The sequence below is a fragment of the Protopterus annectens genome, chromosome 7.part0 (assembly GCF_019279795.1).
Source record: "Protopterus annectens isolate FY-2018-M chromosome 7.part0, PAN1.0, whole genome shotgun sequence".
NCBI classification, from domain to species: domain Eukaryota; kingdom Metazoa; phylum Chordata; order Ceratodontiformes; family Protopteridae; genus Protopterus; species Protopterus annectens.
In genome coordinates, this window is record NC_056739.1 from 218,258,201 (window position 1) to 218,283,996 (window position 25,796).

The 25,796-nt window shown below is 38.7% G+C and overlaps 1 protein-coding gene across 1 annotated transcript in view; it reads left to right on the forward strand.

Moving 5' to 3' along the window:
• AMPD1 (adenosine monophosphate deaminase 1) overlaps nt 1-25,796 on the forward strand; it is a 238,292-nt gene that overhangs the window by 172,624 nt on the left and 39,872 nt on the right. The window contains exon 11 of the mRNA XM_044076719.1: nt 11,480-11,643. Coding sequence (XP_043932654.1) covers nt 11,480-11,643 — 164 coding nt within the window. The remainder of the gene's footprint in view (nt 1-11,479; nt 11,644-25,796) is intronic.

The following is a 25,796-nucleotide window of genomic DNA, read 5'->3' on the forward strand; positions in this document are numbered from 1 at the left end:
GGACGTATCCTGTAGCAAGGCTAAGACTAAACAGCATTCCCATGTGCGGGTTTAGCTCCTCCAGGAGTTCACGTAGCATGCAACCCAGGACACCGTCAGGTCCCATGGATGCTGTATTCCCAGCTTTTCTGAGGGCAGCTCTCACCTGGACATCTGAGACTTCAGGGAGGCTGCATTCAGCTGAGATATTTATTTCGTCCTTTGGGGGAGAGGGAGGGGAAAAATTTGCACCGAACCTGTCTGCCAGTATGCTGGCAATATCTGTGGGTTCAGTGCATTTTTTGCCGTTATGAACCAACTCTGCGCACATCTGAGGGTTTCCGCCCAGGCTGTCAACACAACCGAAGAAGGCCTTGTGATTATCTTCAGTGTCCCTAGCGACCCCTCTCTCGAAGTCGGCCTTTGACGATTTTACTAGCGAATGCAGCTCTTTGCCAGCGCTGATCAGGGATGCCTTCCCTTCATGGGACCCTGCTCCCTCCTGCAGTAGCCTCCTTCTCCCGCTATAAAGCCTGTCCATGGCTGGGGTCCACCAGACAGAATGCCTGCCTCTGGTGGAAAGGGTCTTGGTTTCACTTGGGACAAGATTTCTTTTCATAATGTTTTTTTTAATCTATTTTAAAGACAGAAAACTGGCTGACTTCATTGCATGCACATTCAGAGTGACAGCAAGACTGGAGGCATTTTTCCAGCTTTGAAGGCATTTTGTTCTTTACACACTTCTAGTAAAAGGTCCTTTGGTGAACATATCAACAAATGAAATGGTGTGATGTGACTGAAGTCAGTTCTGAAAGTCATTGAAAGAGCTCAGTGACCCCAGCTGTCATGCTCCTCCAGAAAACAGTGCCTACAGAGTCAGAAAGTTTATTTTGAATGAAGATCTTGTGGGCATTTTACTACATATCTCCGTACTGTTCACCACGACACTCTTCTCTCAGTAAGTCATTGCTCTAATAACATGACACAGAGCTGACATCAGTCTGAGGGGCACTGCTGAATGAGCTCCTTGCTGGTTGCTGGGTTAGTTTTTCTGTTTCTTATTATAATTTTATATGGATTCATGTGATTAAGTGCATGTGCTGACACCAAATTAATTGCCGTGAAAGAAATCTACACCCTCAGAATAACTCTTAACCCAAGCAATGGCAATACAAACATTTTCAAACACTCCTTAAAATTACCTACGTCTGTGGAGTAGAAGGATAAAGCTTTGGACTATGGTCCAGGTGACCAGAATTCAAATAGCGGCTTGGGTCCTTGGTGCAGGCAGGGAGTATGGGAGGAAGATGATGGTTCTCTGCTGACCATACCCACTGCTCCAATCAAAATCTGACCTCTGCTAATGGGGAAGTCTAGAGTGGGGAAAATAGTTAGAGGAGGATGTGGGTGTGACCACACAAGCCAGAGACAGTAGCTCTTGTCTGTGCATATGGATGTGTACACATGTACAAATAGCAGAACATAGGTGGTCTTTACATTGCCTTAAGTACACACATGACCACCAGTGGGAGGGGTTAAGGCCTTGAATACAGATGCTCTCTGTTACTGGGAAGTCAGCCATGGACCAAAGATCCTGATATCAGGAATCCCATGTCCTAGCTGATCAAAGGGGTGCCCCACATTGGTTCTCTCCCCACTGATAAGACGTATGCAGGTTCAGCTTTAGTTAAGGGAGGCTTGATGGTCAGCATACCAGAAAGGGAAAAGGATTAAGAGAAAAAACACTTAAGAATTTTTGCTTTGCAGGGGCAACCTCCTAATATATATATATATATATGTGTGTGTGTGTGTGTGTGTGTGTGTGTGTGTGTGTGTGTGTGTGTGTGTGTGTGTGTGTGTGTGTGTGTGTGTGCGTGTGCGTGTGCGTGTGCGTGTGCGTGTGTGTGTGTGTGTGTAGTTAAGAAGACAGGTGGAAATGATTTGCAATTTAACGATCTTGGATATTTTTTCAATGTCATTCTTTTCTGGATGAAGGTGTTATGTTCAGCTGTATTAAATACCAGCTGTTTGTGTATCTCACTCTGACTTCCCAAATGGTGCAATCACTTTCAGCTTTATTAAATGCCAAATGTTTGTGCATCTCAGTCTGAATTCCTGAATGGTACAAGCATTTGTAACAGATGCTGGTAAATAAAAAAGACGGAAATTAACTTAATAATTTTTGAAAAACAGTAAGTACAACTTATTTCATAGAATGTCAGTAACAGGTGAAACATCTGCAAAACATTTAATTAGATACTGTGGATGTAGAACAAGACATTGATTCTGGAAACTTCCAAGGTTTCACATAACATGAATAAAATGATTATAGATGAATTCAATGAACCAAAAACCTGTCAAACGCACTTAAATGCTTCAAATGCACATCCATCAAAAAATACAACAAAATTAAAAAAAAAAAAAGATCACACACTGCAGAAAACACACATCATATCTTTCATGTGGGGGCGGGGCTAAACCCATTGACCCCCCCCCCCCCACACACACACACACACACACTCTGCTACTTAAATACACTAACTCCAAGACTGCACAATGGTGAGTACCATGCACCAGTCTACCATCCGCATATTCGATTAAAGAACGACGAATGGAAAACATTCAAAGACCGAGCTCTATGGCAAAATGCTTGGCAGCCAAATAAAACATAAAGGGAAGGCAGCAAAAATCTAGGAGACTATTTCATGCACTAAAGTGCATGGAGAAAAGAAAGCCATTAAAGGAGAAAATTATGTACTGAGTGCCAGGGGAGAAGTGTGAGAAATTAAAGAAAAAATCCAAACAGAGGGGAAAAAGATAAAAAGAACTAGGAAAGAATTGAAGAAGTAAAACAGGAAGTTGTTAAATCACATGATTACAAGCATGATGGGTAATAATGTGTAGACCAACCACTGTAGGCATCAAGTGTGGTTTTCAGTCAGGGCTAGCTACTCTGCTGTGTAAAAACTGGCTGTAGGTGATTTGGTCTTGTTGACTAATGTCACCAAAAATGGGTATTTCTCAGGAGACCCATGTTAACAATGGAAGGGGTCTGTGTACCTCTGTTTGCCAGTATGTGCCTGCCATAAAGTCCATCAGCCCTGGGTCAATAATCTACTATCTGATGTGTGTCCAGTTTCCCAGCCTGGATAACTTGGGTAGATGTAGTGAATATAAGCTGGATGTAAAACCAATCAACCTACTAAGGACTGCTACACTGAATATAGGTTCACTGAGTGGAGACAGCGTAGAAGTAGATGACATGATGGAAAAGGGGGAGAATGAACATGCTGTGTCTTCAGGGCAGTATATCAATGCCATTTGTTTTGGTATCCAGAGTCTGTTACTCGGTGGGAGGATATACTAGAAATGGTATGGAAAATTTGGTGAGGGAGAGTCTTCAGAACAATATACCCCACAACAAGGTTGTGGTAGTGTGGGAAAGAGCACATTCAGACAGTAGTTGCAGCTAAAGCAGGGCAACATCAGGTGGTGTTGACAATAGGGGACCCGAATACTCATAGCAGAACAGGATATGGGGACTTCCTGGGTCCACATAGGTAGGACAAGACAAATTAAGAAGGAGAGGCCATTCTAGACTTCTGTATTGTAAATGGCTTGATGGTGGACATCACATGGTCACAAGATCACATACAAGAGTGGCAAACATGCAACTCATGTAGACTTACTCATACTAAGGAAGGAGCATTGGAGAAGAATCAGAGACTGCAAGGTTATCGCCATTGAGACAGTCACCCCACATCATATACCATTAGTGGCCATGTTAGCTACAGTCAGTTGTCAGAGAAAGCTCTAAAGTCAATAGAGATTAGGCTGAAGACCTGAAAGTTGGCTGGAGTGAAAGTACAAGACTTCAAGGAGATACACCGGACTATAGCACCTCCGGAGGAAATGAAAACAAGTGAAATCAAAGAAGAACCGCAGCATCTCCAACCGAATATGTTAAGATATAGAACAGATATGCGACCAAACCAGTTATGGAAATAACGTACACAAGGAAAACCGATGATGAAATTCAGGATTCCAGGAAGTCATCAAAAGGATTACAGGAAAAAGGGGAAGATAACAAAGAAGAACCAAGCTAGGAAGGAATATTGTTTGTTAAAGAGTCTAACAGCCGAGCCATGGCTGGCTCAACTGCAGCCAGTGCCACTTCCTGATGTAGCAGCTCACCCCACCTCAGCTCTTCAAGTATAAAAAGCAAATAAAAAGCACTTTAGTATTTCAAGCCAATCACTGCATTTGTAGTGGTTGGCTTATTATAGTTAGATCCACACATGCCCAGCTCTTGCCTTGAAGCGCAAAAAAAAAAGTCAATTTACTGTAGCAATCCAATTGCTACTTTTATAGCATTGGGCTTACTACAGACAGATCTATGCCTTCTACATCTACCCAATCTACTTAACTATATTCAGATTCACACCCTCCCCCACCTCTCTCCAATATGCTTATTAGTCATATCCACACCCTCCAGCTCTTCCATTTAAGAGGGAAAATAAATAAATAAAAGGACTTTAACTATTTGCTATAAGAAGTCAATTGCAGCATTGTAGCAACTGGCTTAAAACGGACATATGCACCCCACCACCTCTGCATACTGCAGACACACCTCTCCACATCTCTCTTCCATTGAAGAGAAAGAGTTTTTTTTTAAACTGTAGCAAGCTGACATCAGCGTGATACAGTTTAACACCAAGGAAGCTTTGAAGTGACTTTCTCTACAGGCATTCAAAAGAGCCAGTACAGAAAGAATGTACAAACTTTTCTTTCCTATTGTGCCTTCTAATGGCCTGGGACAACTGTCTTCTTCACCCCACCCTTGCTATTGTCTAACAGAACAGTTACAATAGCAAAGAACAAGGCATCAGAGGCATTCTGCCAGCTTCTGGAAAGTGGCTCAGCAGATGGCACAAAGAAACTCTATGAGGTTGCAAGGCAAAGGCAGAAAGACAAAGACGATTGTCATTAGACATTGTATACAAAGGTTGTCAGTAACAATATGCTCATCAGTCCAGAGGACATAAATGTCAGATGGAAGGAGTACTTTCAGCAACTTCTCAATGTCAAAATCCCCACAAAAGCTTTACTGCCCCATGCACAGCCTACAATGACAGAGAAACACGAACCCAACTTCGATGAAGTAAGAATGGCACTAAAAAATAAAGTCACGGAAAGAATCATGCTCGGGTGAAGATATGGCAGATATGATCAGATGTTGGGTGAGTTAGAGAAGAAATGGCTCCTGTGGATACTCATAGTGATACGAAGAGAAAGGTGTATTCCAGATGACTGAAAAATAACTTTCAAGTGCCAGTGTACATCAACAAAGGGAACATTCACAACTGTGGGCAGTACAGAGGTACCAAGCTCCTGTCACACTGCATGAAAGTGTTGGAAAGTTTGACAAATTAATACACAGAATATTTGAAAGTAAGAATGGAGATGAGAAGTTTGGATTTAGATGGGGATGCAGTACAGCCCACCCAATGCTTGCAGTGAGATAGATAATGAAGAAGAAGCTGAAGATGAGGAAAGAGAACTGGTCATTCCCAGACCTGGACAAAGCACATGACAAGGTGCCAAGAAAGCTGATTTGAGCAGATCTGTGATGTTTCAAAGTCTCAGAAACATTGGTCAGATTACTGCAGCTTATGTACAAGAGCCCAATGACACAAGTGCAAACAGTTTTTGTAATCACAGAGGAGTTCCCATTGGGATTCAGTGTGCATCAGGATTCATGCCAGCAAATGGGGAGTTGGAAGAAGCAGAAAACTGAGATAGAATAGAAAATAGAGCAAATGTTTAGCAACTTCATATATCTGGGAGAGAACAGGAAAGTCTGAAAGAGGAGGTCAAAGATAAAATCGGACATACTGCAGCCAAGTGACACAGAGTGTCAGGTGTAGTGAGTGATGGAAGAATGCCAAAGAAACTGAATAGTAAGATGCACGAAAAGCTGTACATTGAAGACAGAGCAGTTGAAGAAGCTAGAGTTCCTGGAGATGAAGTACTGAGATGGTACGATGCACACTGTAGGATTCATGAAGAAATGACATCAGAGCAGAAGACAAAGCTTTTTCAGTTGTGGGGAAGGTCCAACAGAAGAGATTATGGTGGTTGGAGCACATGTGCAGATAAATAGATGATCTGGTGAAGACGTTTTGGGAGAGAATGGAAGAAGGCAAGAGGAAACAAGGATGTCAAGCCAAGAGATGGCTGGATTGCATGAGGGAAGACTTATGACAGTCAGAAATGGCTGTTGAAGAAGGTAGGAGAGTGGCACAGAAATGAAAGATGTGATGACAGTTGTCATGACACCCTGACCCCTTGGAAAAATGGGAAAAGGGAGGGGTGTTGGTGATGATGATGATAATGGTGCAGTTTTTCATGTTTCCATTGGTGACGATGATAATAATGGCGTGGTTTTTCATGTTTCCATTGGTGATGATGATGATAATGGCATGGTTTTTCATGTTTCCATTGGTGACGATGATGATAATGGCGTGGTTTTTCATGTTTCCATTGGTGATGATGATGATAATGGCGTGGTTTTTCATGTTTCCATTGGTGACGATGATGATAATGGAGTGGTTTTTCATGTTTCCATTGGTGACGATGATAATAATGGCGTGGTTTTTCATGTTTCCATTGGTGACGATGATGATAATGGCATGGTTTTTCATGTTTCCATTGGTGACGATGATAATAATGGCGTGGTTTTTCATGTTTCCATTGGTGACAATGATGATAATGGCATGGTTTTTCATGTTTCCATTGGTGACGATGATGATAATGGCGTGGTTTTTCATGTTTCCATTAGTGACGATGATGATAATGTTGCGGTTTTTCATGTTTTTGTTGGCAATGATGATGATAATGGCATGGTTTTTCATGTTTCCATTGGTGACGATGATAATAATGGCATGGTTTTTCATGTTTCAATTGGTGACAATGATGATAATGGCATGGTTTTTCATGTTTTCATTGGTGACGATGATGATAATGGCGTGGTTTTTCATGTTTCCATTAGTGACGATGATGATAATGGTGCGGTTTTTCATGTTTCTGTTGGTAATGATGATGATAATGGCGGGATTTTTCATATTTCCTTCCCAAGAGAAAATCACCCTCAAAATATATTGCTATCAGCTTAACAGGTTCTTCCTTGTGAAAAATGTAGAGGTAAGAAAGTACTTAAGAGCATATGGCCCTAACTGTTTAGTGGGGTCTTCCATATCAAGATCCAGAAAGTAAAATACTTTAGAATTGACCGTTCATAATTTTCACATAAGTATGTCCTTTTCTGCTGATACTTTCATGCCAGTTAAATATTTCTTTGTGTATATGTTCAAATGTTTACAAAATATTGCAATGTGTAAATGTACACATGTTCAAAATACAAGTAGTAAGCATTTATGTCTTTTTTAATTTCTCCAAGTCTTTTGGGTTTCTAATACCATGACAGGAATGAACCCCATTCCTAAGTTAAAGTATGATTAAAGTTCATGAAATTAGTATTGTTTCAATCTTTGATGTCAGCCAGTAGTGCTCTTCACAGCACCTGCAATGTGCCCAGTAATGATTCCTTTTGCAGTTCATATGGAGTTACATGCATTGGTAACATATCTAAATACGGTTGTAAATTATTTTTTATAAGACCCGTTGCTCCCACTACTATTGGGACTGTCTGGGTATCTTTCTTCCACATTGCTCTTGTTTCTGCCTGCAGATCCTTATATTTTATGACTTTGTGTCTCTGTGCGCAAGACACTATAGTCACTGGGTGTGGCAATTTCAATGATCAATGCTACTCTTGCCTTCTTTTATTGACCACTTTATCCGGTTTTCTAGCATCTATCTTTTGAACTGTTGGTAATGCATGATCCCAAGTGATGTAGACTTCCTAATTTTCTGTGATGCTTTGTGGATCATATTTCCAGTGTTTTTTGGCCACTTCAGTGCCATAATATTTGCACAATCCCCAGTGCCACAGTCTTGCCACATTATTATGCCTTTCAGTATACAGTCCTTCTGCCATTAGTATGTCGCAACCAGCAACAAGGTGTGCAACTGTTTCCAATTTGGTTTTACAAAACCTACATTTGTCTGTTTCTCCCACATGTTTAATGGACTTTATAAACCAACATGTACGCAGCCACTATCTTGGGCCGCCAATATTAACCTTTCATCTCATGGTTTGAATTTGCCTCTCCTTAACCATTCCTGTGTTTGTTCCTGATCAACATGAGGTTCTTCCAGAAGTTTTCTATACTTGCAAGTATATTTATGCTTTTTCCACATTTCTTGCCTTCTCATCTGATCCTTCACCTTATATTCTTTCTTTTATTTTTTAGCACATTCAGTTGCTGCCTGATTTTTATCTACTTCCGGTTTGATTTCCATTCCTGCTTGACGCCGATAAGCTTCTGCTAGATTAAGCAGAGAAGTCATCTTAAATTTATTCTCCTCATGTTTCAAAACTTTCATTATGTTTGGCTCTTGTGAGGTCATCAGATATGTGTGGACTCCCACAATTGCAGATCTGTACATATAATTAATTTCAAAGAGGCCCATCCCTCCTTTGGAACAGGTAATATATAATCTTGGTATTCACTGATTTTTATAAATTATTTGGTGAGCATGACGCATCCTTCTTGTTTTCCTATTTAATCTATCCAACACGTTTTGGGGCCAGTCAGTCACTCCAAAACTGTAAGTTAGGACAGGAAGAACAAATTGGTTTATAACTTGGATTTTGTTCCTAGATGTCAGTGCTGTTTTCAGGATCAATTTAAGTCTTCTGAAGTATTCCTTACTAAGTTTTATTTGCATTTGTTCATGTTTTGTTGTTGATCCGTCATCAGTTCCAAAATATTTATACACTCCTTCTTGCTCAAGTTCTTTTATATCACATTCTTGTCCTCAACTGTTATTTTCCTGGTGTTGCAGTTTTCCTGCTTTAAAGGTTGCTTTTGCACATTTATCAAGACCAAATAACATTCTTGTATCATTTGAAAAAGTTTTAACAACTTGCAGTTGTGCTTTCAGTTCCTCATCTGATGAGCTATACAGTTTTAAATCATTGACAAAGAGAAGGTGAGAAGTCTTTACACTTTGTTGTTTTCTAAGAGCCATATTATAGCCATGACCTAAACTGTTGAGTAAACAGCTTAATGGATTAAGGGCAAGGCAGAATAGTAACAGTGACAGAGAGTCACCCTGGAATATCCCCCTTTGAATTCTTATCCCTGGGATAACAATTTGTCCTTTATCATGGCTTAATTGCAAAGTGGTCTGCCACTGTTTCATGGTCACTGTAATGTAGTCGATCAACGTGGGTGTATCTTATACATTTTTAAGCACTCTTTTATCCATGAATGAGGGATACTAACAAATGCTTTTTTATAGTCAATCCATGCCATACTTAGATTCTTCCCCTTTTTACAGTTCTCCACTATGACATTATTTAACAAATGATCCTTTGTTCCATATGACTTTCTTTTATTGCCCTTTTCTTCTACTGCCACAATTGCGTTTTCTTCTAAGTGACTATATACTCTGCCAGCATCAATTCCCATGTATAGTTTATACATCGTCAGAAGGCAAGTTATTGGTCTATAATTTTTAGGTTAGCTTGCAAGTTGACTCTTAAGTAGAAACATTGTTTTTCCTGTTGTTAGCCAGGTTGGTGTCTGTTCTGGGTGCGCATATAAATAATTCTTACTCATGGCTAAATCTTCGTGCAAAGATGGTAACACTTTTAACCAGACATTAGGTACTGCATCTGGGCCTGGGGATTTCCAATTAGAGGCTTTTCTTAATGTTATTTCAATCTCTCTAGCTGTTATTTCATCCCATTTTATATCCTGTACCTTTAAACTTCTAATTCTTTCTTTTACTTCTATCCATTTTGCATCTTTGTCATGTTCCACAGGATCTTCATAGATAGTTCTCAAAAATGTATATATTTCTTCTTTTTTTGACAGTCTTTCAATTCCTTTTACCTTATTTCCCAGTTCTCTATAAAACCTTCTTGAGTCATCAATAAATTGCTTATTTTGTACTTTTCCTTTGTATTTATCTTCGTATCTTCTAAGTTTTTCTGCCTGTGCTGAAATTTTTAGTTTATTTGCAATAGTGCGTGATAGATCCCGCTCTGTTCTAATGTTGCGCATTGCTTTTATCACATCTATCTTTCTTAGTATTTTTGTTGATCTATTCCCTCTTCTATAGTCTTCTAACAGTGACACTTCTTGTCTTAGCTGCTTTATAGTTTTCTCTATTTGATATTTCCATGATGGTATTCAATTTCTTCCCTTCCATTCCCTCACTACCCTGTTTTCTTGTGGTAGAACTTTATCAGTTATTAATTTAGCTGCACGGTACTGTATCCTGTTTACTTCTGTTATGTCTCTGTATGGAGTTGCTCCTTGATATAAGCTAGTGTTTTTTATTTTCATGTAAAAAATCTTCCATAATGTTGGGTAAGAAAGTTCACTGTGTTCTTCGGTCACGAGTCTCTGATTTGCTGTGTATATTCACTTTTCTTTTCTCTTTATCTCCATATGATGGTCATCTTTGCCAGACAACACTTATCCTTCTGGTGTTTCTCCAGGAATTCAGTTCTAAATATTGATCAGATGCATTCAGTGTTCCCATTCTCTGATCTCCAGATTCCTCCTCTTTCTCAAGAAATGCAGGAAAGAAAGAATGGGGACATTAAAACCAAGTGTGGTGGGTGGTACCTCTCTCTGGATAGCATTGCTAGCCCTTGAGTAAAGAAAGGTACTGTAGGAGGAGAATAACTTTGTTCAGTCATATCCATTCAATGTTGTTCTTCCAGTTAGCCTTCCTAATAGTTGCCCAATCTAAATGGCGCTTGCTTACCGTCTCTGAGTGAAGATAAGTACCCAAAGTCTTCAAGCAGAGACCAATATGAATGCCAAGATGAATCTCTAGTGACAGACATGCATCCCACTCAAGAAAGAGAATGTTTGTTATTTTGTGATCCTTACACCAAATAACAGTTACAGGCCAAGACTTGAGACATGAACCCACTGCCATCCAAGTATCTTCTCAGTTGCTTTGCCCCACTTCTTTTGGATTTATTTTATTTTAGGCTGTCTGCATCAACTTATACATTTTATTTTATGTTAAAACCTTATATACTATGGAAAGCAGAAGTTCATAACAGTGAGAGTGAAAATGCCATTGATAAAAAGTGTCACACATTTGGCTTGCTGTACTGTAGCCTTTATATTAGACATTTTGTGCTTGGAAATATTAGAAGAAGTAAAGCTGTTGTGTTCTCTCTCTCTCTCTCCTCGTGCCCTTTGCTGCTCTGCCTTATTATGGATATTTATATTACACTTCTCACAAGATATATGGATTAAAGATTAGCATGACTTTATTTAAAGCAGGTTTTATAGTGCTCTTTCTAGAAAATACTGATCTTTGCCAAGTCTTCTCTTATTCCTAGGTTACTGGTTTTGACAGCGTAGATGATGAGTCCAAGCACAGTGGTCATATGTTCAGCACCAAGAGTCCAAGACCTCAGGAATGGACCATAGAAAAGAACCCCTCCTACAGCTACTATATTTATTATATGTATGCCAATATTATGGTCCTCAATAATTTAAGGAAGTAAGTATGTGGCATTGAGTTTTATAAGCAACTCAAATCTTAAATTTCTAGGTATAGCAAATAGTGAATAATCATGTGCTTTTATATGAATTACATTTTATGAACATGTATTGCTATTTTTGCATCCTTAACACAAAATGCAAGGTTCCAAGACCAATGTTTTTCTGGGATATGGTATATTAATTCAGGTCCTGGTTGATTGGTGGATTATTCAGTTAAATTCAATAAAAATTAACTTAGCAGCCTTGACTGAAGGAAGGAGCAAGCTGTGTATGGCACATATGAAGGGGACTTTGTGTTACTTAATATAACGTAATGATACGACACAACCTTGAGGGAGGTGCATAAAATTCAGTGTGATGATCAGCTGATTGAGCAAGAGTTGATGTACTCTACAGTTTCCATTTCTCGGCCACAGAAACCAGAACATGATTTCTCTGCTGACTGATTTTCTTAACCCACGTTAAATTACAATATGATAGTTACAGCAAGAACTCCTTAATTTTCAACATATTTTTCATGTTTACTTATTACACGTCATATGTAATCAATGTATCTTCCAAAACTTGTGTACACTTAATAAGACTTATCAGTACAGCATCCTGTGCAAATATTTCTTCAAAAAAGCTATAGCAATAACTTTTCACATACATACTTAAAATAAAAATGCTTTAAATGCATTCAGAAACTGAACATTTACTTGTGAATAGTCAATGCATTCAGAAAATTAAGATTTACTAGAGAAATACTTAATTTTGTACAATTAACAGATATCCAAATAAGCCAAAGATCTTGTACATGAAATCTTTAAACATTTAGGTATTATGAAATAAAAATTGACATAAATGTTGCAATACTTATTGACCTAACTTTCTTTAAAAATACCTCAGCATTATGAGTAGAAGTTAAAATAACAGACAAATGTGCAAATGGAAGCATCCTGTTGTCTAAACTACAGCAGTGTGTTCCACAAAACAGATTTTATCCTTGTTTACCATTATTTTACTTAATAATGATATTTGCTTATTCTGTTACTGCAAATCAGTTTTATATGACATTGTTAAATGCGGATCAAGCACTCTGCAAAACCACAAGAGCAAAACTGGTGAAACCATACTTTTCACAAGCAAAAACCTCCTACATATCTCACTGTGGTGCTTCACTCCCACATCTTCCTACCTATGAAACCATACACTTGATAAAACAGGGCAGAAACATTATAGTATGCATATTTTATTTGTTCCCTTTAATGGGATTGCATGTCCAAATAATGCCCTACTGAACCAGGAAAACCTGCCTTAATCCTTTAAGCCATGCTTTGGTTAATAGGTTCATAGGTTCATATGTAGGCTCATAGGTAGGTACTAGGCTATCGGCCCTAGGGCCTATAAAAGCCCAGCCAAAAAGGTACCCTGGCTTTTGCCACCCAAGAAAATTATTTTCCTGTGCCACTGTTGAGCAGAGCCACAGAAGTGATCCCGGGGTGAATTTCCTATTTCACATCCAATCATCAAGATTTTCTTGAAGAGTGCTAATGAGGAGCTTTATTTGATATAGATAGGTAGTTTATTCCAGAGTATGAGAAGTGTCTGGGACAGGAATCTATACCTCTGGCATGTTCTGTTTATCGTGGTGACAAGATTTAGGTCCCTAGAGCGTGTAGCTCGGAGGGATTGGGATTTCTTTAAGTGGAGTACAATAGGTTAGGTTAATAGGTTCATATGTGTGTACTAGGCTAATGGCCCTGGAGCCTTTACAAACCTAGCACATAGGATGACCCTGACATCGTGACACCCAACATTAGTTCCCAGTGCCTCTGTCAAGTAGAGCCACTGGAGTGATCCCTGGGGTGAATTTTCTATTTCCCATCCACTCATCAAGGTTTCTCTTGAAGAGGGCCAGTGAGGTGCTCTGTTTGACATGTATAGGAGGTCTATTCCATAGCAAGGGCAGTCTCTGGGTTATGAACCTGTCCCTCCAGCACGTTCTGTTGATTGTGGAAATGAGGTTGAGGTCACTGGAGCGTGTGGTGCAGAGGGACTGGGATTTCTTTAGATGTAGCATTTCTAACAGAGCTGGATCAGACATGGCTTTATATGTCAAGCAGAGATTGCCTCTAAGTAGGCTATATGAGACAGAGAATAGTTGGAGTTTTTTGAGTCTGTCCATATAGGGCAAGTGTTTAAGGCCTAGGATCCTCTTTGTGGGGTACTTTTGCGGCCTCTCCAGTTGTTGCAGGTGTCTAGTGAGGTACATGCCAAATGGGGCATTGTACTCAGTGACTGGCCTAATGAGGGAAGAGTAGAGGGAGACAATGACCTCTTTCTTCCTGGATGCAAAACCCTTAGTAAAGAGATGTGCCACATGGAAGGACTTTCTGACCACAGTGGAAATGTGGTGGTAAAAAGAGAGGCTGCTGTCACCCTGTGTTACCAGATCTCTTATAACACCTTCTGCATTCAGTGGACTACCATTGATGTGGTAATTCATTGGAACTGGGATTTTCCCAAAGGGGATGATGACACATTTTTGGCATTGAGCTTAAGGCCATGGTTCTGACACCAGTCGTTGGTCTCAGTGAGGCCTTTCTGTAGGATGTCAACATCACTTGGAGAGTTAATAATAACTCCCAGCTTGCAATCGTCTGCGAACTTTGTCAGCCAGAGACCCTTTGTGTTGGCCTGGACTATACAGAAGTAGATACCAAACAGGACCGAACCCTGTGGGACTCCACTCATGACTTGTTGGCAGTCTGACTTGGAGTCTGCTATTTTCACACTATGGGTTCTATCTCTGAACCAGTTTGCTACCCACCTAGAGATATAGGGGTTGATCCCTAGCTTAGTGAGTTTTTCTATGATTCCTGAGTGGGGAATGGTATCAAAGGCCCTGGCCAGATCAAGATAGGCTGTATGAACCACCTTGCCTTCATCCACAGCTCTGGTGACTGACTCAAAGAAGTAGACCTAGTTAAGCAGACATGATCTACCCTTCACAAAACCAAACTGTGTGGGATCCAGAGTTTGGAGATTCCCTATATCCTTGTTTATTAGGTCCATGATGATGCATTTCATAGTTTTGCATATCAGACTCGTCAGGCTAATGGGGCGATAGTTCCCAGGGTCTGTAGTCGCTCCTCTTGTGTGGAGAGGGAGGACTGTAGCAGTGCGCCATTCGGTAGGGACAATGCCTGAGGTGAGGCTGTGATTGAACAGGGCACACAGGTGAGGTGCCAGTTCACTCTGTAGTTCATGTAGAACACAGCCAGGGATATTGTCAGGTTCCCATGAAAGCTGTATTTTTGGCCTTGGAATAACTATCAATTATTACATATTGTGAATGAGAGAAAATAGTCAAACATCAGTTGTATATAAGTGTATCTAGAGCTCATACTATTGGTTGCACTCTAAAACATATATATAATATTTGTACTAGTTAGAACACAAATAATCCAATGGTTTTACTGTTTGAGTATTCAGTAATACATCTTATTCCTTAGTTCATTTCTGAGTCTGGTCAAAAAGTAATGTGCATATAAGGGACTCAGCAACATATAGAGGTGAGTAACACACAAAATCATCTCCATAAAGAAGACATTAAAAAAATACGGATAATGTTCATGAGCATTAAAAAAAGTAGTCCCATGACAGAACTCTGTGGAGCTCCTTTATCAGAAATGAAAGCACCAGGAAACTGACTTTGTCTTCTAGTGTGTTACTTGTGGGTGGTGCAGTGGTGCAGCCGTTAGCGTTGTTGCCTCACAGCAAGATGTTCTCTGGTTCAGTTCTTGGCTGTGGTGCCTTCTGCATGTCCTCCCTGCGTTAGCATGGGTTTCCTCTGGGTGCTCAGATTTCCTCCCTTTTTATCAGAAATGAAAGCACCAGGAAACTGACTTTGTCTTCTAGTGTGTTACTTGTGGGTGGTGCAGTGGTGCAGCCGTTAGCGTTGTTGCCTCACAGCAAGATGTTCTCTGGTTCAGTTCTTGGCTGTGGTGCCTTCTGCATGTCCTCCCTGCGTTAGCATGGGTTTCCTCTGGGTGCTCAGATTTCCTCCCAAAGACATGCATCTGGAGAGTTTCTTCCCGAGTCACTGCTGAAATGGGCTATGTCCCAGTTGGACTTTCTGGTAAACAAATGTTAAATAAATAAATACAAACATATTATATGTTTTCTAAATAGGATAGATCCAATCCAAGGATACACACACACACACACACGCACACACACACACACACACACACACACACACACACACACACACACACACACACACACACACACACACACACACACACACACACACACACACACACACACACACACACACACACAAACAAGTTTCTGCTATGGTCAGACAAGTTAAAAAGCCATGTATATGCTCAATAAAAAAGCAGCAGTCTAGAGATGTTATTCCTCTTCATACAGATGTATGATAGCAGCAGTGGTATGAAAGTGTCGCTGCTATTTATTCTTCTAAAACCATGCTGCACCTAGAGGTCAAGTCATTTAATGGAATAATTAAAAAGGTATCAAAGAACTATTGTTGGGAAGTGAGGACAGAAGGGCAGTCATTTTGCTCCTATGTCCTACAGCCCTTCCTTCATATTGTGAGTGGAAGAGGCCACTGGAGATTGTCTGTCCTGAAGCTGTCTATCTCCAGTATTAATAATCTAAAGCATAAAGCACTCAAGCTCAATGTAAGATGACAACAGCACTTTTTCACCATAGCCTTAAACTTTTAAGGTTGCAGTGATGACAAACAAAACTGCCCCTTCGCCTGATATAATATAGCAATAACCCACTGCTGGGTGTGGGCAATGCTGGATTTACCCACGGTTGGTGTGGTTTGGTCAGGAGAGTGAAGCCTGAACACCTATTGGGAGAGACTTTACACCATACAATTAATTCCAGTGATTCATTGGCAGTCTGTGTGTCTTGGACTGCCATGGTAACAGCTCTTTCATGTGTAGTGTTGTTAGTTGTTTCTTTAGAGCTGCCAGACCCCTTGTGCTGTGGGTTTTTTTTGGCTCCTGTAAAAAAAAAAAAAAAAAAAAACTGGGAGACTTTCGATGTATGGGAGAGATGGGACAGAGAAAGTAAAATGATAATTAGATATGTTTCTCTAGTTTTGGATAACGTACCTGATCATCCTTTTATTTTTCTCTGTCCCATCTCTCTCATTCTGTTGAACTATCTGGTTTTGTAAGTTTATTTATTTATTTATTTATTTATTTTGAAAAAAAGGTAAAAGTTTTATAGCACATATTAATGGAAGAAAGACCAATTGACCAGACCTTTTACCATTGGTATATGCTCGATTTACAACAGGCACACTGGTTGGGCTGACCAATCAATGTGCTCATTTGCAGATGTTAATAACCAGTCATTGTATAATAGGAAATAATCAATGTGCCAGTTTGTAAAGCTGAAATATGCTCATTTAGTACTCCTGCTGATTGTTGACTGATACTTTCCTAATGTGTGTTTTTTTATGAACCATCAAGGTACACACACAGACACACATGTATATAATATAGACACACACACATATATATATATGTATATATATATATATATATATATATATATATATATATATATATACATATATACATATATATATATATGTATATATGTATATATATATATATATATATATATATATATATATATTAAAGTAACTGATTAGTACCAGGCATATATTTTTCATTTTGATGTAATCACTCACTGTCTATAAAGGTTAGTCTGCTATCAATAACTAAACCAAAGATTCCTCACCTCTCGACAATCTTCAGAAAACTGGCACTATAAATAGTGGTTGGATGCAAAGTAGGAAAGTTTGATTGCTGCAAAGTACCATGAATAACCATGGCTACCATCTTAGAGGTATTGAGTCTCAGGTGATTATAGTTCAGCAAATTCTTGATGTATCCCAAGTCTTTACCTAGCAAACAAACAGAGAACATCGCATTCTGGGAAGAGGAGAGCTATAGTGGAGTATCACTAACAAAATAGTGATACAGTAAACCTCTCTCACAAACCAGATCACCCAATGGAAACATATATACAGAAAACAGTAAAGGATTCAAAATCAGTCCTTGTGGGATGTAGCATGAGACAGGGCATATAGAAGACTCTACCCACTGGGTATGCCAGAGAGTTAGAAGGCAAAGCCATCTAAAACAATACCCATGGCTTCACATTAAGTCCATAAATAATTTTGTGATCTGCCATGTCATACACTGATGAGAGTTTAAAGAGAGCCAAGGTGGTTTAAGAATACTGATCTCTAAAATAAGGCAACTTCTCATCAAGGGGTGGTGCAGTGTACAGATATCTGCAGATGTCCTTACATTCACTGCTACAGTACTCTTAGCATCGGGAATTCCCTGCCATGGAAGCCCAATGTCCAGCCAGTCTACCAGAGACTACTGCTGCTTTAAGGTATACAGAATATCACCCAAATGCTCCCTGCATAGAGTCAGTCATAAAAGGGATGTTCAGACCTACCATAATTCGAACTTCTTTGCTCCCAGTCCAAACGTATGTTTTCACCATCAGTCTGTTTATCTGCATCCGTTTTCCACAAGGTGAACATATTTTCATTTTCCAATGATACTATGCCTCTTTGCTGACTTCTAGCATTTGCCGATAAGTACCCTGTTGGGGGGGGTTGTTTTTTCTTGATTTCTTTTGTGCTCCTTGAGGTTAATGTCATCCTGGAAGGGTAAATCCCAGTGTGGGGGACACATTCTCCATAAAGACCTCCACAATAATTGTCTCTTTTGCCTAGAAGCTTCTCATGACCATATGTCTTGTTCAGTTTGTCAGGTGTTTGTCCCAAAAACCCTTGCAGTAGACTTTCTTCCCATTCCTTGTATCTTGAGAACCAGCATCTTAAGCTTCTTGCTAAAGATACAATAGAAGGAATCTCCCACCCCGAGGGTCAGCCATTGGGGAAGAAGAAAGCGAAAAATGTATGAACAAAATCTTCCACTGTCCAGCCTCTACCAGATGCTTCTCATGAGGTTTTTACAAGCCCAGAGGCTTACCCAGGTGCGTTGTTGGATTTCCCTGCTGCGACCGTGTTGGAGGCCGTCAAGGATCCGGCTGGCATCACGTCTAAAGAGGCTTTGCAGGTGTCTGTCTCGGGTGTTCAGGGGGAATCACAGTTGATTTTTTATGAGGGCCCTAGGTGAGTTCTTTAGATTTTAGTCAGGGAAGAAGTTCTTACTACGGTTCTTGACTGCCATCCTGGGTCTTAGCCTTCTTAGTTTTTTGGAGGGGACGTTCCCTTAAAAAAGTAATAAAAAATTAAACATGTTTCTTCTGCTCCTAGGGTTCCACAAAGTGAGTGGCAGGCCTTCACTCAGGGGCTATTTACTGCTTTAATGTCCTTAAGGCCTCCTCTTGAGGTTTTTGTTCCTGGTTCTCCTTGGTCTTCTACTCCTCTTAAAAGGCCTAAAGAACGGGATTCTTCTGAGGATGGGTCAGATTCTGATGATGAATCCCTAACTTATTCTGCTCAAATTCCTCCTCCTTTGGACTATGCGTCAGAGGGGTGGGAATCTATTAGTCCTGATGTTCCTTTGGAGGAAATTTCCTTTGGGGATGCACTCTAGGATGATGGATTTTTTTTTACGTGGGATTGTGCTCTGGTCTCTGATATCCATAACAGGTACTATGAGTTGCTGCAGTTGGAATCTCCTAAAACTGCAGCTATTCCTCCTGTTTTGTCTGCTTTGTTGAATGCTTTTTCCAATGCCTCTCATGTGCCTGATTCTCTGCCCCTTGCTCCCAAGAAGCATGATATGTTTTACAGGGTGCCTGGGGATTGTTATTCTCTATGTAAATGTCATTCTGCTGATGTCTCTGTAGTGTCTGTAGCCTCTGATAAGCCATCTCAGTTGCTTCCTTTGCCCAAGTGATCACCATCTGACAAGGACAGCAGAACTATGGACAGGCAGGGCAAAAAGGTTTATGTAGATCAGATTGCAAGTGAAGTGTGCTGTATGTTTAAGAAGCATGTCAAGGCTGTACATACACATATGAACTCCAGACACATGCGCTCCCTAGTGTCATTTTGTAAGAGCAGCCACAGTGAGAGCATGCATGATCGTAGTTGTTAATTTGTATATAAGTTACTTAAGTTAAAGTCTGTAAATCTATATAGAGATGTCAGAGAACAGGTACTAGTGCAAAGAACGAGTGTAATATTAGCCTTTCAAAGTTAATATTTGTTCAAGCAGCCAAGTCCAAATGCTGTTTATGCAAGTTCATTTATTAATAACAACAAATAAAACACGGATAAGCGCTTTCGCCAAAGTTAGCTTCTTCAGATCCTACAGACAATGAATCAGGGCAGCATATTTTATAGTCAACGTTATTGAACATAATGAAATAATTAGAGCAATTAGATGAATTAATTAAAACAATTAAAATTCAGTCACATGGACAGAGAAAACAATTTAAATCACATAAATACAACAAAATGTATATTCAATTTGAAATAAAATGTATATATACTAAGACATCCTCATATAGAATTTATAATGTTTCTAATGTATTAATAATGTATAAGATATAAGCTAAAATAATTGTGTATATAAATATGAATATAAATAAATAAATTAATAAAGTACATCAAAATAAATGTAAATGTTAATACATATTGATACATAGGAAGAAAACTTTAGCAACACCAAACCACGAAATCCAGAAGTAAGAAGACACCACACTCTCCGTAAACTGCCCAAAATAGTTCTGCTATTAAATTTCACTTCCGTATTTTGGCAAACACTTCAGAGGTTCGGAAATAAACCAGAGCGCTTGTGGTTATCGTTGTGTTTCATTTGTGGTGGTGCTGTGGAATAAAAGATTTGTTACTTCTACTTGCTCATCTTTCTGGTTTATTTCCGAACCTCTGAAGTGTTTGCCAAAATACGGAAGTGAAATTTAATAGCAGAACTATTTTGGGCAGTTTACGGAGAGTGTGGTGTCTTCTTACTTCTGGATTTCGACATATTGATACATATTAATACATATAAAAATATATAAAAAATATATAAAAAATATATAAAAAAAATATATATATATATAAAAATGTTGTGTTTATATATGTTTGTGAATGTGAAGTAATATAATATAATGTATATATATATATATATATATATATATATATATATATATATAATTCTGTATGTATGTGAAAGTGGTGAGTAAATAAATTAATATATAAATGAATGAAATATTATGTATATAAATATGATATGATATATATGTATAATGATATATGTATATGAAAAATAATATGAACAAGATATAAAATTATTGAATGTATAAGAACAATTTTAAAATAATGTTAAAATGTTAAAATGGGTGGAAGTGGTTGGGTGACTGAACACTTATCAGTTTTTATTGAAAAACACCTAAGATGTATCTTAGACACTAATTCACATGTGTTACGTGATTCAAAGCAATTCTTAACAGATTTATATGATAATTTGAAGGATTGTACATCTATAGAAAATTTAATTCTGGTTACTTTAGATGTACAATCACTCTTTACAGTAATTCCGAATGCATTAGGAATGACTTTTGTTAGTTCCTATTTGAAGAATCATAGTGAATACTCTGACACTCTAATTGATTTAATAACACATTTTTTAGAAATAGTCTTGGAAAACAATGTGTTCATGTTTGACAATGATATTTATAGGCAATGTGATGGCGTAGCTATGGGCACTCCTTGAGTTTTGGGCAAGAGTAGTCCAGTTTATTCACATCGTGCAGTTGTTTGATATGTGTCTTACACTGACAAGAGATGATTTCTTGCAAAACAATATTACAAGAATATTACAGTGCCCAAGAGTTTATTTCCCTCACATCGTGAAGTTGTTTGAGATGTTTCTTAAAATGATGATAAATGACTTTGGCAAAATGGTGATAAATGACTTTAGCATTTAGCCTTTCAAGTGATATTAAAAGAGTGTTAAACTGCCCGAGAAGTTTATTTTGCAAAGTCCAATTATTCAAAGATACTACAAGTTCATTCATTAGCATTATTTCAAAAAGCCCAAAAGAAATAAATTCAGTTACAAATATGGCATAAGGTTCTGGCATATGTGCATGAGTGTATGTTTGTGCTTATTTGCAAACTCCTTCACTGGTGTGTGTTAATATGGCAGATTTGTTTTGAAAACCCCTACCACTTGTGTTTGATCAAAATTTTGCAGAGAACTGGAGAATATTTGAGCAAGAGTACGATGTTTTCATACAAGCAGCTTATGCAGATAGAGATGCACACACCAGGGAATTCATTTTGCTAAACGTACCTGGGTCAGTGGCCATAGAAAGAGAGCATTCATTTGTGAATGCACCTGCAGTATATGAAGGATAAGGTGAAAATCGTCATATTGTTGTACAGGTTGAATCAAAGGAGGACCCTGAGTGTTTGAAACGCATGTTCAGAGAAATGTGTAAACCTCAGACAAATATTATATTACAGAGGCATTTGTTTTACACGAGAGATCAGAAACCAGGAGAAACATTTGCAGCTTATATATCTGACCTGAGAAAAAGTGCTAAAATGTGTTGGTTTGGTGACTTAAAATATGAGCTGATAAAGGACAGGTATTAACAGTGCTGCTGTGAGAAAGATTCTGCTTCATGACAGTGATTTAATGTTGAGTAAAGCCATTGAGATTTGTCAAATCCATGAGGTGACAGAAAAGCACACAAGTATGCTTGCAAGTGACAAGAGCATGAGTTTAGTTGGCTCCAGAGCAAATGTAGATAGCATGCAACACGTGGCAGACAAAAGGAGGCCCAGGCATATGGCAGCTACGAGATTTCGAGGGAAGACATGTAGCTTTCCAGCAAATTCTATGAAAGGAACATGCTCCAGCTCAGTGCAGTACAAGTATGAATCAGCAAAACCCAAGACCAGCTTTGCTGTTAACTGTCACAGTTGTGGTGCAAATCATGAGTCTAGAAGAGTGAAGTGCTTAGCATATGGTCAGCAATGCTACAACTGTAAAAACTGGAACCACTTTCAAAAGTTTTGTAAATCAAGTAAACTTCACACAGTTGTAAAGAAAAGTCACACAAAGAAGCAAGTTGATCAAATAGAGCTGAAACAGACCAGGGGTGTAGCTAGGATTTTCAAATTTGTACTCACAGCTCTCAAACTGCTACCCCCCTCCCCAGCCAAGCTACAGCCATTCTCGTAATTCACAGTTCACTCTTTTAGTGTCGATGAAGAGGCATTCGCTGTAATGCCTCTTCAGTAATATAATATAGATTCATTCAAACTCGGTTCCTTGAATTGAAAATGAACCTGAAAGTCAGTTCTTTGAAAAATGCAGCATGGTAGTTGGGGTAGAGGAGTCATGCTTTTGTTTTCTCTAAGGTACAGGTTTTGAGCTTGAGTAAATTACTAACCACCTGCTACCCCTAACTAGGGTGTTTCATTCACACACACACCCCTAACTACCTCTTAGTGCAAGAAATATGGACAAAGCCTAAAATAAACAGGGACAGATATTAAATAATGCTCTCATGAACTAAGAAAGTTGCTAGAATAACAGGATTTGTGCTAGTATGAGAAAGTTGCTAGAATAACAGGATTTGTGCTAGTATTAATTTTTCTAAAGGACATGAAGTCTGAAACTCAAATGTCTGTCATTATTTAGCAACTTTAGCCTTCAATGATTTTCTAGAAAATCACAAAATTTATGAGGAACAGACAAAAAATACGGGGCAAAAATCTGGACATTCTGCAAAATTTGGACAGTTGAGAGGTATGCTACCTACCTACCTCTCTCACATACACACACACACACACACACAAATACCTCTCAACCTCTTAGAGCAACAAACCCATAAATAAAACTGAAACAAAGGCCCAAAAATAAGGAAATTTTTTTTAAATATTGCTCTTATAAACTTAGAAAGATAATAGAATAGTAGTAGGCCTTCCATTAGTATGAATTTTTGAAGAGTATGAAATCTGAAACTCAAATGTCTGCCATTATTTTCTAACTTCAATCTTTAATGATTTGCCACTAATTTGCCAGAAAACCACAATTTTATGAAAAACAGACCAAAAATGTGATGCAAAAATATAAAATTGCAAGACAATACAGCTGGGAACCTGTCAAAGAAGGGACACCATTTTTATATGTGCACTGTTAACCTGAGCAGCTGACAAAATTAGAGAATCTACATGCATTTCTGAAATAAAAATAATGCATAACTCTGATCATTACAGTTATTTATAATTGTAAACCCTCCACGTTTTCTTCCAAAATTGCTATTTTGCGGAGGGATTATTAGGGGGACAGCAACATTTTGAGCCAAAATTGGGGACAGTTGAGAGGTTTAAATATTCCTAATTCTATAAAGCGATTTATTTGCACGTACCTCTCAACCTCTTAATGCAGGAAATCTGACAAGGCCAAATATATTGGGGGAACATACAAACAGTACTAAAAATTGATCTTGTATAAACTTGACAGTTGATAGAATAACAGGTCTTTAGCATGCATTTTTCTCAAGGTTATGACATCTGAAACTTAATGTCTGTCATTATTTAGTGACTTCATTCCTAAATAATTTGCCAGAAAAGTTTTATTTTGCATTTTACATGAACACCAATAAATATCTGTTAAACAAAGCAATGCAGTCTCACAATGAAACTAGACTTAGCATTAAAACTTCTCTGCCCTTGAAACTCACATTCATTGAAACAGCATTGAAATCCACATTCATAGAAAATACATTTTGCCAATGGCAGATAAAGATTAACTTTGGGCTGTTTTCAAATCATAGGCCCCTTGCACATGATACACCTCCCTGATTGTATTAAATTATATTCCTTGTACAATACAGTATAGTTGTTAGAGCGCGTTTTAAATTTATTGTTTTGAACATTTTTCCAGTAAACAATTAAACAAAATGCATGCACCAATAATGACAAAGCCCAATTCAGAACATTTCCATCATAAAAGTCTATTCAAACTTCTACAGTCCACCAGTATCAGTAAATATGCAAAATCTCTGAACTAGTAAAAGCCATCTACATAATTCCACATTAAAAAAATCTGTAACAAAATGCATGCACCAATAATGACAAAACAGCCCAATTCAGAACATTTCCATCATAAAAGTCTACTCAAACTTCTACAGTCCACCAGTATCAGTAAATATGCATAATCTCTGAACTAGTAAAAGCCATCTAAATAATTCCACATTAAAAAAATCTGTAACTAATGAAGAGGTTGCTGCTAGCAAACTTTATATTTCATTGTTTCATCTACAAATAAAGTGCCTGTTGCCCTTGAGGAATAAATTGCCTATGTTGCATTAAAAAATGATACACTAGTAATATTGCAATAGGGAATGGATGGCAAACTGATAACAGGTTTATAGTTATTACTAGATATCTTCGCCAAAAAGGACTACATCGTCCACCCCCCTTTACAACACAGTACAGTATCAGCAATGCATCTTGTTCACCCAATTGCCCCAATGATAATCCATTCACACACACACACACACACACACACACACACACACACACACTCCATTGCTTTCCTGATAATATCGTTCACCCGATTGCCCCAACGATAATCCATTTGTGCACATTTCCCGCTCACAGCCTCGATTGTCCCAATGATAATCCATTTGCGCACATTTCCCGCTCGCAGCCAACTGGACATGACGACGATAATCCATTGCCCCTGCTATACATTTCCCGCTCGCAGCCAGCTGGACATGACATGATGTGAGCTCAGCTCTATGTTTCTGGCACCCAGCAGCTGGATGTGATGTGAGCTCAGCTCTATGGTTCTAGCGCCCAGCATCCTTAAAGGAGCAACGCTGTTTAAAAAGCTACCCCCTCTTCTAAAGAAGTTGTACTGAAATCAGTACAGCGCTTATGCCTCCCGACGTCCCTGAAACAGACAGGTTTCTATCTACAGTAGATGGTGTATCAGTGCTTGATGAAAGAGTTGATGGAGTGAACTTATTAACAAGAAGCAAGGTGTTTTGTACTGTCCAAATTACTGGAAACTCCACAGGCCTTAAAGTAGACACTGGTTCAAAGTGTAATGTTATATCAACAGGCACATTTGCTAAAGTGAGAAGTAATGA